Source organism: Diadema antillarum, unplaced genomic scaffold, assembly GCF_040938485.1.
Source record: "Diadema antillarum isolate AM-2024a unplaced genomic scaffold, OU_Dant_1.0 scf00000111, whole genome shotgun sequence".
Classification (NCBI taxonomy): Eukaryota; Metazoa; Echinodermata; class Echinoidea; order Diadematoida; family Diadematidae; genus Diadema; species Diadema antillarum.
Window position 1 is genome coordinate 760,351 of NW_027271000.1, and position 17,769 is coordinate 778,119.

Genomic DNA, 17,769 nt, shown 5'->3' on the forward strand with positions numbered 1-17,769 from the left:
TTCCTTGCATATAATGTGACATCAAGTAAATTTTGTCTTAAGTTTTGACCTGCAATAATGTCAGTCATATGCTATGGAATCCATCTGTTCAATAGTCTTGTATGAATGATTCAAATGACTCCAGGTTATCGAATTTTGATTGAAATAATAATTGAAGCGACAAGTGATTTATTTTGGGCAGACCGATAGAATCACTCATTCCAGTGTTCATTCTGGTAGCGTGTTAGTAATACTATGTATTAAATGTAAACAAGAGATTACTAATCATATTGTTTGCATTTATGCCTGCTAGTCCGCCTTGGTCTACTTACCATAACAATGTCGGAATTTTGGAGCTTAGGGGTTTGTTCCAAGTTCATTGTGCCACAGCTGGCAACCACAAATTGCTTGGTGATAACTGTCGCTGGAAAGCAGTGGATGACAGGTTCGATTCCCGCGGGTTCCTTTTTTTGGTTCGACAGTATATTATTGTAGATCAGCAATTGCGATCTTACAATTTTTATTTCTACAGAGCACAGATAAAGAAAACACTTACTCATATTACATCATATTATCTTCATCCCTCTACTTTATAAGCTCTTGATTTCATTTGATGTATGTAATGCCTGGGATGTAATGTTTGTTTGTGAAATTATATCGTCGTCGTTGAGTATATGAGGAAAATCCCTTGTGAAAAATGAATAAGAGTCAGCTGCATGTGTACGGTTTTGTCTGATAGTCGAGCGCCATCTAGTGTTGGTGTACCACCGCTGTGGAGCGAACCGAAGAAATTGCACAAGATAGTGTGGGTGCCAGAGGTTGTACCTTGCTTGTTTTCATACTGTCTTTCCGTCCAAATGTTTTTAAAAATGGTTTTACCCTATTTCGAGGATGCTCTATCCGAGTCTGGATAATGCAACTCTTATATCCTTGAGGGTATTATTAAAGATGGAGTGCCCGCCCCGGATCCCAGCCTATAATATTCCACATCTGGAGAAAGATGTTCATATTAGCAGTCATTATGGACATTTATTTTGAATCAGTACCCAGATTAATTATGGTACCATGTGTTCTGCTGTTTATGTTGTATTAATACAAAAATTGTATCGATTGGTAAATCGATTTTTTTTTTTCAGTTGAAGAAGAATTGTGCAATGAATGTATAAAGGTTGCTTGCGTGTCTGCTGTACTTGTTGGGGCTACTGATACGTAGCGTGTCACGCCTCAGCGGTTTCGAGTTTCTGATGGTGGTGGGCGTGGTCCGAGTGGTGGGCATGGTCCGAGTGGTGGTGGTGGTGGTGGTGGTGGTGGTGGTGATGGTGTGTGTGTGTGTGTTCCTGTGGTGGGTGTGTCCGCGCTGGGTCGGTGCACAGAACTCTACACAGAGTTCTGTGGGTCGGTGGCGTGAGGGGCTTGTGCAGCACGTCCATCTCATGGCGCCACGAGGGAGAATTCCGCCCAACCATCCGGGGATTCATCTCTTTTGTTGCTTCCTGGGTGATCTGCACGAATGATTCCCGAGTAGCCCAATCTTTAGATGCCAGCCGCTTTCTTTAACATGTTTAAGTCCACAGAAGACAGCGTCCAGAACAGCACAACCACATTATGTTGGATGATGTGAAAGAGACTTGCACGTTGAGACCAACCCTTTATAAGCCAGTTCGCAGTTCCACTTTGCGCATGAGCAGAAAAAAGGTCATTCGGACCAACAGGCACGTTGGTTTTTAAAATCACTGGGATAAGCGTCTGTGATATATTATTATGTATAATGACTATTCATGTAATCCTTATAAATGCTGCTTGCCAGCACATCCACCTGACAGCAAAAGTGGTATTTGGCAATATCAATAGAAAGAGGTTGTTCTTACATTCAATGTAAGATAATGATTATTGTCCAGATTAAGTGTCCACATAGCAGCTATTAAACGACAATCCCAGCGTTCTATTACGTTAATCTGCATACAACATAGGTTGTGAATGGTGATGGCAGTTTAAATACGCCTGTTGATAGACGTTACCCACCGCTGAAAAGGAACTTTGACACCAAGTAGCCTATATCCTTCCTGTATGGTCGAGGATTGATGTTCATAAGACTGGAGTGATCATTATTGATAATGCAAGCCGAGTTTTCTATACGGATTGCTTACCACGGTTTAGTGTTGAGGCTTTTTATCCGTATTCATTTGTTCCGCATTTAAGTGTCACGCCCAACACTTAAACTACAGAAGTGTAAACATACAAAGCAAGACTCAAATTGCCCCTCTGGTAAAAAAATCAATACTTGAAGTTTGAGATCTTATGTACGCTACACACACACACACACACACACACACACCTACACACCCAAACCCAAACGAAACAAAATTGTTCATAAGATATGCTCACAATTGTTCATTATAATTGTTCATACCTGAATATCCGCTTTCAGACATATCATTTTCCTTTTTAATGTTAACATAGAAGCCTTTCACTACATATGATAATATGAAGAGTTTGTTCGCAAAAACCGATAAGTCCATTTTTAAAGATTTTTTGAAGATTTTTTGAAGATTTTTTGTCATAACGTACAAAATGATACCTCTTCGATTGGTCACTACATATAAAGGTACATTTTTGAAGTTATGGTCAAAAGAAGCAAATTTTTTTTATTATTCTCTTTATTTTTCTTGACCTTTAATCGCAAATATCTTCATTTGGCAAATATGGACTTATCGGTTTTGCGAACAAACTCTTCATATCCTAATAATCATATAAGTAGGAGATCTTATAGAATATAGAGTATCATTGTGGCGGCCATTTTGGATACCATTTTGGCTGATTCGACAAAACTCGCTGAATTAATATAAAAATACAAATCTTTGCTTTTAAGCCTTGGTTCGATCTCCTAAATCACTTCAGATTATAATTTTCACCACTTATAAACAAACATGACACTTCAGATTTTCGAGGCCATGTTTAGTTAGAATATATCTTAAAATTCTTAATGATACAAGAGTTGAATCATTCAGATTCAGATTCAGCAGCCTGGAAGGAGAGTAAAACCATTTTTCCCGCTTTTCATCATATAAGGCAGGGCTCGACACTAACGTGGCCCGGTTGAAAGTTCATCAGTGTAATATCTATGTTGCAATCTTGCAAATGTGCCTGTCAATAAATATTTATACATAGTCTTACCATTCAGTAGTTAAATTTGTTTAAAGGATGGATGAAAAGGACTGAATGAGTTGAGAGGGAGTGTTGCGAGGTTGAGGTTTATTTATGAGTAGATATGTCCAGCTTCCAATTCTTACTATGATAAAACTTAAATATTTTCATCAAAAAAAGCAGGAAAAACCAAATTTTTCTGTCATTGATGGGTGGCCCCATCGGGCCACCAAATAAAAAAGTTAGTGTGGAGCCCTCTATAAGGAAAGGCACACATTGGATTTCAGTCCAGCTTTGGATTCTTGGGATTCAGCACTCTCGAAATAGCAAAAACTCGTCTTTTTTCCCAGTTTTTCAGCATTTATTAGGAAAATTCAAAGTGTTGCAATTTCAGATTTGGGCGGCTTTCTTGTCTGTATCAAAATCCTCATGGATGAAAAAAGTTGCATCGAAGAATATTAGGAGGATTTTAAAACAAGATTTGGCCCAAAATCATTATGAACAAGAAAGGATTTAAAAATTATGTGGTCAGAATATTTAACAGACTTGTGAATTATTGCGCCATATTACATCCCATATTTTCATTTGAATTATATTATATCTAAAAGTTTGCTTCATTTTCTTTATCTTCTGTCCAATCTGAATGAAACTTTCTTCTTGTTTTTGTTAGACATTCCGTCCATCTTTATCTATAATGAACTTGAACATGAAGCTGTTTCTCTTTAAATTCAACTTTGCGCCCTCTTTTGTCCACTACCCGTGAAACGTATTGCAGTTTTACGTACAAAGGGTGTGTGGACATGCAGGTGTTGGAGGTAGCGGCGGGGGGGGGGGGGGGGGGGGGGGACTGCTTATTGTACTAAGGGTGTGCAGATGGGTCTTTGTTCGTAGGCCTTGGCCCTACTAGTAGGATCCAAGAGTCCTGTAGGCACGTAGATGATTCCCTTGGACTCAAAGTCTAAAGGTGGGAGCGAGAAAGCCAGACCGTTATGTTCTGAGCCATAATGTACATCTTCTATTGTCTGCCCAAGTTATCATAGTGCAAACAGCAAGCAAATCAAATATACTGTATTGAATGAATTGCCTTTATATAACACACTCTAACTTGACGACGCTGTGTGCGTTGCAATGAAAATACATCATCGTTTCTCAATGTGTCATACAAAGTGAGTGATGCGAGTGGTTTTGAGTATGTGTTGATCGACTGTCTCGAGCAGGCCCTTGTAACCTGTTAACGGCGCGAAAATCCGAGCCTGGGTGAATGTTGGAAATGCAGACGGTTCTTTGTGTGGTCAGCATCGTTGGGACCGATTAGGACCGCCAGAGGGGTCTTGAATTAATTTTTGGTAAGAAGTAAGTTTTAAGCTTCGTACATCAAGTCTGTATTCTTATGATGATTGTGTGCGTGTTCCAAAATACATATGGTCGTGTGTCTTTCTTTGACAATTTATAACTTGTAATTCATGCTCTCACTTAATGTCCACGCATCGTCTTCCTAGAGATGACATGCAACAAAAATGAACAAAGCAATTTTATTCTTTAGATTGTGACCAGTAAGTCAACTCATTTTTCATATAGAGAATTATCGATGACATCATGTCAACTGTCTTTTATCAAATTCATACGGCATCTTCCACCTAACCTTTGTTAGATTGGAAAAAAGAAAGCCGATTTCGTTTTCTTTTTTTATTAACGAAATGCTTCGCTTTTAACCCTGCCCTGTTTACACGATGAGTCATCAATCTAAGGTGCAGTGGCACTGATGTCATTTATCGCTTGAAAACAGATCACGTGACATCACTTGTGATAACTGCCTTATAAATACCGTCTTGGTCGTGTTGTCAATGTCAAGGCGAGCCAGCATGGATCGTTCTATCTTTCTTTGGCATGTATAGTTGATAAATGATTCGGTGCTGGCGCGAAAATCTGCGCCTGCATGCACTGGTTATATTATGAATGATGGAATCGCAGACGATTATTTGTGTCGTTCGTATCCTTAGGACAGATTAGAGTGGGCTTAGTGAATCCGTAATTTTGTTTTATTATTTATATCGAGTTTAGGCTGATGGGTTAGTTGGTTTACTGTCAAGCAATCATCTCAGATGTCACTCGGAAACCATTATACAATGGCCGGTCTACGAGGAATTCAAAGTTTTTGATGACAGTCGGTTTTGAAATGGCTGAGATATCCAAAAACAAATCGAGGTTCTAATAAGAGGTGGAACCCACCTTTTCTTGGGACCACTTTTTTTTTTCTTAGATGTCTCAGCCATTTCAAAACCGAATTTTATAAAAAAAAAATAAACAAACTTTGAATTCCCATAGAATCGTATGCTCTTAAATGTTTCAAGTAAGAGTTTTCTAATCATCTCACAAAGAGTTAAAAGCTGAATTCCCATATCAACCCAAACTATGATATCCCTTTAAAACACAAATTCACGACAAGAATTTTCATCGAAATTGCACGTGAATTAAGAATGCTATGGAGAATGAAAAATTAATTCGTTTTCACTTAAAAGTGTTATCGGTTGCAATCACACATCATGTATGAATTGAAGTAGATGACGTCGCAACCTCATAATGCTCCGAGTGGTTTGTGCGCACAATACTATATAAAAGTCATGATTTTAGTCGATATAGCGTATCAACAACAATCCCCTCTCTTCCTTAAAAATTGGCTATACGTTGCGAGATCATTTCAAGACTTCAACAAGCTGATGAAAAGGACACCAAAATTGTTAACGAAGCAAATGTCGTCTTGTTAATTCAAATATATTCAGTTTCATTCGATTAAACTTTTAAGTATTCAGATTCATCACGACCTCCTCTGATTTCCAATTTGTGATTTGTGACAAATATCGCTGTGTCGTAAAAAGTGCGACATTCAAAATTTCATAACTCTCTTAATCAAGATGTGGGCCTCGTTTATTTTTCAAAAATTGTAATTGATTATAAGTCCCAGAAATCAGTTATAACCCCGTCAATTATAAGTCCCTAAATCAATCATATCCTATTGATCAATTTTATAAGTCTGTATTAGCAAGAGACTTAAAATCTAAATCAATTATAAGTCATGGCGATCGATTGAAGTGTAATCAACCATATATAGGCCTAATTCTCTCCATAAAACTGAGATTTACAGTTGAACGAAAGTTATAATCGATTTTGAATGGGATAGAGTAATTAAAAGGTAATATGACTGGATCAATCATGGGGTTGTCTTGCCTGATAAAACAGAGCCCTGCTTTTGATAAAGTCACACAGTAGCTGACATTTTCTTCTCAAATGCTGGCGGTTTGTTTCAAACAGTAGATAATAATTGTTGAGCATATATAACGCATGAAAAGATATCAATGTTTAGCACGAGCTTTATATGATAACTATAGTATTATCCATTTTACCCAAACACACCAAGACAAAAAAAAGAAAAACAAAACAAACATATTGACATCATAGATAGCATAATGTGTGCATGATATCATGATGAATCGCGTGATAAAGAGTATTTGTAACTTCATTAAGTACATCAGTTAGCTTCACTATCCACTGTATCATAGTCATTACATTCTTCCCGTACAGAGTTGTGGGATAAGGTCACGTTGGAATGGGCTAACGATATCAAAAGAGGGCGCACCAACATAACTGCTGCTCAGTGCCGTACATAAAGACTCTCTTTATATACGGCAGAACTACTAAAAATACTCTGCTGCTGCTCTGCTACTGATACGTTACTGCTATATAGTATCTGTGGACTGCTTCACGGTGCACCACGTATTCTTTCTGAAGTATGTGAGTGGCCCTGAAAAGGGCCTACCCAATCCCGACGTTTCGGAGGGTAGGCCCTTTTCAGGGCCACTCACATACTCCAGAAAGAATACGTGGTGCACCGTGAAGCCTTCTACCACCCAACGTTCTACCACCACGGAAGCCTTCAAAGATTTTATCTGTGGACTCTACCATTGTCTACGAGTACCATTAACTCGCTCATGCGGAACGGTTGTCGTGAAGAAGTTCCCTCATGCATTGTGTATCAGCATTTTCCCCTTTTCCCTGATATATATTTCACCAATCAAATAATATCTTTATTGCAAATTTTCTAAATATTGTTAGTAGAAGAGTACAATAAAGAGTTTAGTCAAGATGCTGAACACACTTAAAACAATTTTGTACAAACACTGACAGGGAGTGATGACGCTAAGTAGGATTTTGTGTCCTTTGTCTTGGAGTTGAAACACACTTTGTAGATCGCATTATAACTTGGCTTGTCGCTTCAGTGGAATCGGGTGGAATTAGACGAATTTGTTTAAGTCTAATGCTCAATATCGTCCAAATCTAGAGAGGCGAATCAATGATGCAATAACTTTGTTCGTGAGAGTTATTGCATATCTAGTCTTTTGGAACGTGCAATTTGGTTCAGTGGATATGGATATCATTATAAACACACGCACCCACACATAAACTAACAAACCTTGGATAAACACTTACGATGACAGCAATCTCTCTCTCCCTCTCTCTTTTGTTAAATGCGAGAATCTGCGAATAAAATAGCAAAACAAACTGCCTTGAGATACGAGTTCCATATAAAAAATAAAAATAGAACGGCAATTATTTCTCAGCCACTTCCTATTTGGGTACAATGATTATACTCGTCTTCTTTCACCAATCTCTTTTTCCTGATAAAGAGAGTTAATTTGCAACTGAGCTACTTCATCTGTCTGTGATTATAACAAACAGATAAATACGCACGCACACCCACACACGCACAAATAAACGCCCAAACACGAGCACACACACATGACGCACACACACAGACACTTTTTTGTTTTATCATGGATTCTTTATTTGGGTTTCATTCAATATCAGGACAATAATAACAACAAAATTAACATGAACAAAAATAAGCAACTGCATTCTTCTCTCTTATCTGCAAAATCATTTTTTTTTCAATCTTGTGTGTGTGTGTGTGTGTGTGTGTGTGTGTGCGATACACACACACAGACAGACATTAACCGTCTTTATTCAATGTTGGGTCATTTACTGTGAATCAGAATTACTAAAAATGTAGCAAACATTTAATAGGGAAAATTAAATGATCCTTTCAGAGCGCTCTGCCACTGATGTAGTCTTCACAAGACTTCCTCATTTCTTCCTCAACTTCCCTCTGTCAATAAACTTAATGATTCATGTATGTCCAGAGGGTGGCACCTTAATTGCACCGATACAAAGTAAAATGGGACGCCCTCTGATTTAATGGGAAAACGCACAATGGTTCACTAAGTTTATCTTTTCCTCTTCCTTCATGTATGTGCACTTTGTCATTGATGGGAAAATACATTATCCTAAAAGCGTACTCTCCCTCTCTCTCTCACTGTATCTCGCTTTTTCTTTCTCTCACTCCTTTTCTTCATCTATATCTTACCCTATCTCTCTTTCTGTCTATCTCTCTCTCTCTTTCCTTATCTACCTCTGTGTAAATCTATTCCCCTCTTTTCCTTTCTCTTCCTATCTATATCTATATATCTCTCTTTCTGTCTCTCCCTCTCTTCCTATCTATCTATCTCTATATATCTCTCTCTTTCTGTCTCTCCCTCTTTCTATCTTTCTATCTCTATATATCTCTCTCTTTCTGTCTCTCCCTCTTTCTATCTTTCTATCTCTATATATCTCTTTTTCTGTCTCTCTTTCTCTTTCTATCTATCTCCATGTATCTCTCTCTCCTCCTTCTTCATCTATCTCTCTCTCTAATATATCTCCGTCTTTCTCTATCTGTTTCTGTAATATATTACCTCTCTTTCTCTCTTTATTTGTCTCTATGTGTCTCTATACTCTCCGTTCTCTTTTTCTCTTTCTTTATCCATAAGTATCTCTCTATCTTTCTTTTTATCTCTCTCCCTCTTGCCCTCATCCTCTTCTTTTTCTCTGTCTATCACTGTCTATCTCTCTTAAAACTTTGTGTCGACCTCGTCTCTTCGCACTATTTGCTATTCCTTTGAATGATGTTAATGTGTTTTGTGTGTTTGTCATTTGTAAGTGTCACATTACGATGGGAAGCAGCTCTTTTCTTTGCCTCCAGGTGACAGACCGTTAAAAAGCTTGATTTTTATGGCACCCTTGTCCACAACAATGATTTTGTTTTCATTTTTGTCCATTTCACCTCCACCATCCATAGGCGCACCCTTCTTCGGATTGCGGAGACTGGCATTTAAATTTAAAATTTAATCCTCCATCTTTTCATCATGGTATTTCAGTTTGCCCCCTCAAAATGGAAGGAGGGGAAAGAAAAGAAGAAATGTCACAAAATGAATGACATTCATAACGTTGTACCGATTAACTGCTTGTTAAGATCGTTATGAAGTTAGTCCTTGCAAGCTGTTTGGTTGTCAGTTCCGCGTAATACAGGGAAATAAGATACAAACAGGGAAATAAATGAAAATTATAAGGACGAGGAGAGAGTACATAAACTTAAGCAATAATAATATAGCAGGCATTATGTATTAGCAGCTGCAGTAGAATTAGTAGTAGCAACAGGAGCAGCAGCAGCAGCGGTAGTGGTAGTAGTAGTAGTAGAAGTAGTAGCAGCAGCAGCAGTAGTTGTATTAGTAGTAATTTTGACGAGGTGGAGGAGGACGAAGAAAAAGAAAACATAGCAAAGAAAACAGACATGTATACTTACTAGAAATTTTACGTGTTTGTCAGTGCACCGGTGGGCCGCGGGCTATTGGTGGGCCGCGAAACTTTTTCAGGTCTTCCCAAAATAATAATGATAATGATGATGATGATGATGATGATGATGATGATGATGATGATGATAATAATAATAATAATAATAATAATAATAATAATAATAATAATAATAATAATAATAATAATATTAATAGTAGTAGTAGTAGTAATAATAATAATAACAATAATACACAATTTGTATTTGATCTATACATGTAACTTTGCCTCAAATTTACTTGAATTACAATCTTTCAGATGGTAACGCAGACGATGATAACGTATAACACAGTAACGTTCGGTATAATGTATGTACATGTATGTCATTATAGACGCATAATGCTGCTGCACCATTTTATCATGCCATGTGAGGAAAAAATAGACCTGTTTCTCGAAAACTAAATGAAAGATCAATTTCTTTTCTTGACATAGCCCTGTCAACCTGGATTAGCATATGAAGACGAGACGCCGCTATGGCCAGTCATTCCACCCCTCATCAGCACGGGAAGAAGAAGAAGCGACCGGGACGCGCCGCCGGCCGCAGGACCACCAACGTGTTCTCCATGTTCGAAAAGGCGCAAATCCAGGAGTTTAAAGAGGCCTTCAACATCATCGATCAGAACCGAGATGGGTTCATCGATAAGGATGACCTCCACGACATGCTGGCATCGCTAGGTAATAATGTGCACCATCTTCACAACTGCAGTCCGTTCTCTGATTTTAGTATATCCTACATCTTTAGTCACTTCCAGTACAGGAATCCATACAAATTTATCACGACACTCCCAATTCTTGTTTGTTTTGATCCATAAGAAAGTAATCACAGCGCTCTACTATTTATGAACTAGGAGTGGTGTGTGTTTTCATCCATGTTTATGACAATATAGGTCCTCAACTCTATACGTGAGTCACAAGTATCTCTATTCTCAAAGTTTAGTGGTTAATGTGTTTTTGTTTTCACATGATAGCAAGATGACAATTTCATTCTCAAAATGGTAAAGAGATAATCATTAATGTCAAAAACGATGTGTGTGTGTCTTTTTTTTTTATTCGTTTGCTCATTATGTTTAGTTCCTGACAAGAATTGATGCTATGGTGTTTCTGACAAGTGGTTGCCACGTTTTGCAAAAAGAACCGACAATTTTGTAATGAAAAAAAAAAAACTTGTAGTGAATATATCTTTTCAAACTCATTCCGCTGAGAAAAGGGAAGAGAAAGATGGAAGAAAATAAGATAAATAAAGAGGAAGATAATGAGGAGAAACTGAAAACCAAGAAGGACGTCTGCATAATACAATAATACAGCAGTAATGAGGGTTCATCCCACAAGACCGACACCCACGAGTCATACAGCCCATGAGTTCGACATTGAACACAGATCCATGAGTCATACAGCTCACGAGTCATACAGCCCACGAGTTCGACACTAGGTAAATAAAGCCCATGAGTTCGACACTAGGTAAAAACAGCTCACGAGTTCGACAGATACAACACGGGGCTTAATTGTGTCGGTCTCGTGGGACTTGTTAGCTTAGTCATTGTTAGTGTCGAACTCATGGGCTGTATGACTCGTGGGCTGTATGACTCGTGAGCTGTATGACTCGTGAGCTGTATGACTCGTGAGCTGTATGACTCGTGGGTGTCGGTTGTCATTTGCATCATGGCGCTTATTTCTTGTCCGGATATGAAAAGGAAAGGATCCCACGTCTAAACAGCTTGACGCCATGATGAATGAAGCACCAGGTCCCATCAACTTCACCATGTTCCTCACCCTCTTCGGCGAGAAACTCAACGGAACCGATCCGGAGAACGTCATCCTGAACGCCTTCGCCTATCTCGACCAGGAAGGGACAGGTAGGGTCATTCCGATTACGACTTCGAAGATAATAGCAACAACCAACACATGAAAAACCAGCCTTATGTATAAACCACAGCAATGACCCCAACACTAATAACTATTATGGCTGCTACTTTTATACTTTGATAATTACCTTACAGTGAGTATGTTTGTTTTGTCTGCGCAGATGTCGGTTTGTCGTTGGAGTGAGCCACTGTCACACTGCTTGAGTAATTCGAATGATTCCTAGCCTCGCAGTACAGATTTATAATTTTAGGTGAATTTTGTCGAACTAAAAGCAATATTATGGTAATCATATCGGGAAAAAAAACAATCTTGTGGAGCTCTATGTGCATGTTCTTCAGTAAAAGTAAGATTATTGTTGGTAAATTTATTTTCTATAGTAACTTGAAGATATGGATGTGCTGTCTTTTGTGAATTGTGTTTGTGTGTGTGTGTGTGTGTGTGTGTGTGTGTGCGCACACACACACACACACACGTGTGTGCATGTTGTACTTGTTGACCGTGAGTAGATGTCGTATCCATATGGTCACAGTTTTCACAAAGTGCTTGACATGATTTTTTCGTGTATTTTCGGACTCTGTGTTGTCATGATAATCTTATGCAGCGTTTTGCTTCTTTTGTTGTCACAATCTGGCACATGGAATGATGTGTGGAATGTTTTTGTATACTTTATCACCTAAAGTGTGCGTGTGTTGACTCATCTGCTCTATATTTCCATGATTTCTCTACGTTGAAAAAGGTATAAAAGGGTTATCAATCGTATTTGCTTATACAGTCATGAACTTGAATTGAATGTTCTATATTATGTAGAGATGATTAGGCCCTTATATATGTAGTCATTATCATACCCACTGCTATATATTCCTAAAAAGCAAGATACCAGTTATTACACACAATGACCCGAATTCCCGAAGATGCTTTGAATCTAAACCATGGTTTATGCAAATTTCTTCTGTGTAAATACGATTGACAGATTGCGTACGCCAACAGACGTCCAGTAACAAACGCGCGTTGATACGCGTATGTCAAAGGCAGTAGCGTATCTAGGGGGGGGGGGGGGGGGCAAGGGGGGGCACGTGCCCCGGGCGCCACTCCCTGGGGGCGCAAAAAAAAAACGAAAAAAGAAACGAAGAAGAAGAAAAAAAAAGGAAAAAAACGAAGAAGAAGAAGAAAAAAAAAAAGAGAAGAAGAAGAAGAAGAAGAAGAAGAAGAAAAAAAAAAAACAACACTCGCCCGGAAAAAGGGGGGGGGGGGCAGAAAACCAAATCAAACAAGACAAAAAAAAAAACATGATGCCGCCGACAAAATGACAATGTTTATTGTGTTCACACAAGAATTCCATGTTCTGTAAGTAAGCTGAAGTACAAAAATTTTCGGCTCGCTCGATGCGCTCGCTCGCCAAAATTTATATAAAAAAGAAGGTAAGAACAAAACGTGATGATGACATGGACAAAATTACAATGTCTATTGTGTTCACACATGTCACTTTATATTTAGCAGGCAAAATGTTTCACGGAGCAGCGGCTGCCATTTCTTTCGTTCTGAAGCGATCGCCAATTGGATCAAAAGAAGGCGCCAACGGTTTCGAACATACGGGGGGGGGGGTGGGGGCGCAAAAACCCCCAACCCAAATCAAACAAGATAAGAACAAAACGTAATGATGACGCGGATATATTCAAATTTCGGCTCACTCGCTCGTACTAATTTAGAATATTTTTTAAAGTCCTCAGTTTGTTGGTATAAATAGTTATCTATAAGGTCGTCACTATATCTTGTAAGAATTGTAAGATTTAATAAGCAAAAAATGACTAGAATTTTATGTTTTGTAAGCTGAAATACAAAATTTTTCGGCTCGCTCGCTGCGCTCGCTCGCCAAAAATTATCCCCCCAAAAAGAGATAAGAACAAAACGTGATGATGACGCGGAAATATACAAATTTCGACTCACTCGCGCGTACTAATTTAGAGTATTTTTTAAAGTCCTCAGTTTGTTGGTATATACATCGTTATCGTCGTCACTATATCTTGATTAGAATTGTAAGATTTAATAAGCAAAAAATGACAAGAATTCCATGTTTTGTTAGCTGACCTAGATACGCCATTGGTCAAAGGTTCGCATATTTCACGCCTAATTTAGACCATGCATGGTCTAAATTTGTACCATGGTCTAAGTTCATACCATCTTCGTGAATTCGGGGCAAATATGTCCTTTTTTTTTTTTTTTTTAAAGGCACGATACCAGAGGACTACTTCCGGGAGCTGATGACGACGATGGGCGACCGCTTCAGCAAGGAGGACATGGATGAAATGACCAGGGAAGCACCCATCAAAGATGGTCTCCTTGACTACCGGGACTTCACCCGCATCCTCAAACACGGCGCCAAGGATAAAGACGACCGGCCAAAGACTTAGAAGGTTCCAATAGTTTGGTCCGCCATTGTTTGCTTTTTAAATGATCTGAGATTGTTACAACTGCCTTAGTGAGCTACCCGTTAAGGATCTTAGGGGCGCCAAAGAGGGTTTCAAGACCAGTTACAAGGCGTAGTCTGAAAATAAAGAGCAAAGTCTAACAGAAACAGAACAGTGGTAATTTGATCAAAGTTGGATAAAAGTTCTAAAGTTATGAAATTGTGAAGTTTCGCTAAATTTTGTTAAACAGTTCTCGAACAGTTGATATGAATATGCAAATAAGTGAGCTGATAATGTCCTCACCTTACAATTTCCATGATTCATGTACAAAGAAATTACTGACGAGTATATTCAATTTTGCTGCAGTGAAAGTATAAAATAGTGTTATTTCTGATGTCTGAATAGTAATGATCAGTCGGATATAACATTCGGGTTTCAGACTGCATTTGAAAAAAAAAAATGAAACCGAGGAATTTTGAAGATTTTGTGTTAAAACTTTAGGGCAAGTTGTGAAGCGATGACATCATCAACTCACTGTTTTTCAAAATCATATACTCACCGTTTAGAACTGTTTTTGTGAAAATTATGTAAAAAACTTCACAACTTTCAAATTTTTATCCCATTTTCATAAGATTTTCACTGTTATGCTTATCGATTTTTACTCTTACTTTTCAGACTGTTAACTGGTCCAGAATTACCACTCAACCTTGTATCAAATTTAGCTCTCTCTATCTATTGGTAGCCCCTTTGTTTCTTAGTGGATAGAATACCGCCATCATTATCTTAAGTGACCAGTCTCGATATGTTGATATAGTTTTTACATAACTTGCTCGTGCGGTAGATGGAAATCAGTTTGGATCTAATACTTGCTGTAAGTTTCTGACATAAAATGAGTGTTTTACTGAAGTTTAATAAATACCGCGAGTTTTCTACGCGGGTATATGCTAAATTTTCTTTAGATCAATTAGTCTGAAATAAGATTTTTGTATAGATCACTCATTTCGGGGGGGGGGGGGGTGGATGGGGTACGTTCACGAAAAGAATTCAGAAGATTTCAAACCCGAAGTGTTTAGTGGTGACTCAAATCCACGTCATGAAAGAAATCAAACTGTTCAGAGAACGTTGCATTCATCAAGTCTGTTGTTATTTTGAATGTCATGGAGGGGGGTTACAAAGTTCAAGAACACTTTCACTTTAATCGGACACAAGTCTATCTGTAGCTTCAGCTAAACTTTGACACTTGTGTCCGGAAACTAAATAATGACATCTGCACATGAAGTTTGTAACATTCGGAGGCTTTTACCTCGTGAGATCTGGTATTCAGTTTAAGATGAAAGGGTCAGGGGGACTTTCCTGTCTTGATGTCAAGTTTAGTCCACAAAAGAATCGCAAAGTCGTCATGTTTTTAACAGCCTGGCACGCAATGTCTGATCTGAAGTTCCCTCACCGCACCCTCACCCCAGGGGCGGATCCAGGAATTTCGTAAAGGGGATGCGCTTTGACAAAATTAAAGGGGGGAGGGGCGCACGCTCCCCATTTTTTCTTTTTATTTCTTTTGTTTTAGCAAAAAATAAAGAGGGGGCTCGCGCCCGGTGCGTCCCCCCCCCCCCCCTCCTCTCCAAACTCCCCGGCCGCATCCTCTGTTCTCTTGCTGAAGTTCAAATTCTCTCTTCAAACGCTCAGAAAGCTTAGAAAAGGATGCTTTGCTGCTTTCATTGTATCTTGTAATCACGTGATCATAAGACTAATAGCGTCAATATATTCTATGTTGAGAAAGAGCACGCCTACACCAAAGGAAGACGCCTACATGTTTGTATTTAGATGAAGAAAATGATTTTGGGAGTCTGGAACATTCGAAGATATAGATAATCTGTCTCTTATCACGCTACTTCTTTGGTTTCTGTGAAATATTAACAGTTTGTTCTGATCATGTTTAATGAATGCAATTCCTCTTTGAGCCATTCTTTTACTCCCTTTTTCTGTTTATGAAGAAAAATATTTGACGTTAGCAGAATGCTGAAGTGTGAATTGATAAGATAATTTGATAAGATAAGATGAATGCAAGTTTAGAACCTTTTTATGCACAAGTTAGACCAGTCAATGGTGACGATGAATAGTTTTTTAAAAGACATGAAATCGAACAGTGCAATAATTTTGTTACTTTTTTCCTCTAACTTTTGATGAGGAAATAAATCGGACGAACGATAGTACAGATCTATAGCAAGCCGCCATTATCGTGATTATGCTAACGTTTCCGTATGCTTGTTTTTGTAATGTTAGTGTATATTGATGTGAGTTACTGAAATGATAATTGCCGTACTGGAATTGAATAGATGGAGTCAAAATAGTTCAATAAAATGGAAAAGTACGCCAATATAGTATCATCCAAAGATCTTCATTTGATAGTTCTGGCCATGGTAGTATATGAGATATATCATATCTATTGTTCCTTGTGAGCATAATGTCAAGATTTCATCATAGCAGATATGGAACGAAATACCTCAGGATGGAGAGAAATGTGATCAATAGCAATATACATCAACAGAAATAAAGAGGAGAGCGGGAGAGAGAAGAGGGAGAAATTGAACGGGGTGAGGGGAGGAGGGGGGGGGGGTGGAGGTTGAGAGAATGAGAAATGATTCATAACTGTTCTGGTTCACTCTTAATTTGAAGCCAAAGAGTTTTTTCCCCCCATCAACCAACTTTTCTTTTCATCCGCTTTCACACAATTCGGCGTTTGCTTATTATCAATTTATATGTTGATCCTTTTTATCACCGACTAGATTGATCGACGTAGAGAAGAAAATATCACATTTTCTTTCTATGGAGTTATTCCATCATAATGTTCGCTCCGTCACCATTTTATCATCATTCAATCATTGTTTATTCATGATTCATGCATTCATTATTCATTCATTCACGCATTCAAGAAACCCATCACTCATTCGAGATGAATCTTTATGTCGAGAGGCATTCGTTTTCATTTCATATTTCTGACGATGTTCAGTGTTACACCGTGATATTGCGTGTGTGTATGTGTGTATGTGCGTATGTGTGTGTGTGTGTGTGTGTGTGTGTGTAGGCCCTATGTATATGTATGTGACGGGGTGTCTTTGTTTGAATGAGAGTGTGTGTGTGGGGGGGGGTGCGTGTTCGTGTAGCTGAGCAATGATATTCTAGAGGGGTTCGGTGGATTAAAAGGGGCACGCATGTTGCAAATCCCGCGAGATTGCCAGTGGACTTTATAGTGTCCCTACGAGGACGGTGCCCCCAACTGCCCCCGCTTGAGCTTTAGAGGTTTTTAATAAAATGTCGCCTGTAGTTTAACTTTACTCACATTACAACCCATACTCTATAGTGCAGTACACACATCCACAAACGCACATACATAGGTACATGCATATCATACGTGTATTGTATAGGCACAGGGCAAAACGAGTACTCTATACACTTTGTAGGTCAAATAAGGAGTCAACTTTTAAACACATTGAAAGAGAATGAGACTTAGTGATGTTAAATACTGTTTATTTACTTATTACCAGAACGTGTCGTATCGGAAACAGGAGACGAGAATCACATAAATTGCCACCGGTTGGCTTTGTGATTAAAATACCTGCAATTCAAATCATCTTTTAGTGAAACAAAGATACATTCACGG

At 38.5% G+C, this 17,769-nt stretch overlaps 1 protein-coding gene across 1 annotated transcript; it reads left to right on the forward strand.

Moving 5' to 3' along the window:
- Window positions 1–10,280: 10,280 nt before the first annotated feature.
- Window positions 10,281–14,148, forward strand: LOC139719466 (myosin regulatory light chain 12A-like). The gene is made up of 3 exons (XM_071630881.1): window positions 10,281–10,518; window positions 11,535–11,696; window positions 13,933–14,148. Exons 1-3 carry the CDS (start codon window positions 10,317–10,319, stop codon window positions 14,112–14,114), a joined length of 546 nt encoding a protein of 181 aa, XP_071486982.1. The 5' UTR covers window positions 10,281–10,316; the 3' UTR covers window positions 14,115–14,148.
- Window positions 14,149–17,769: the final 3,621 nt, after the last annotated feature.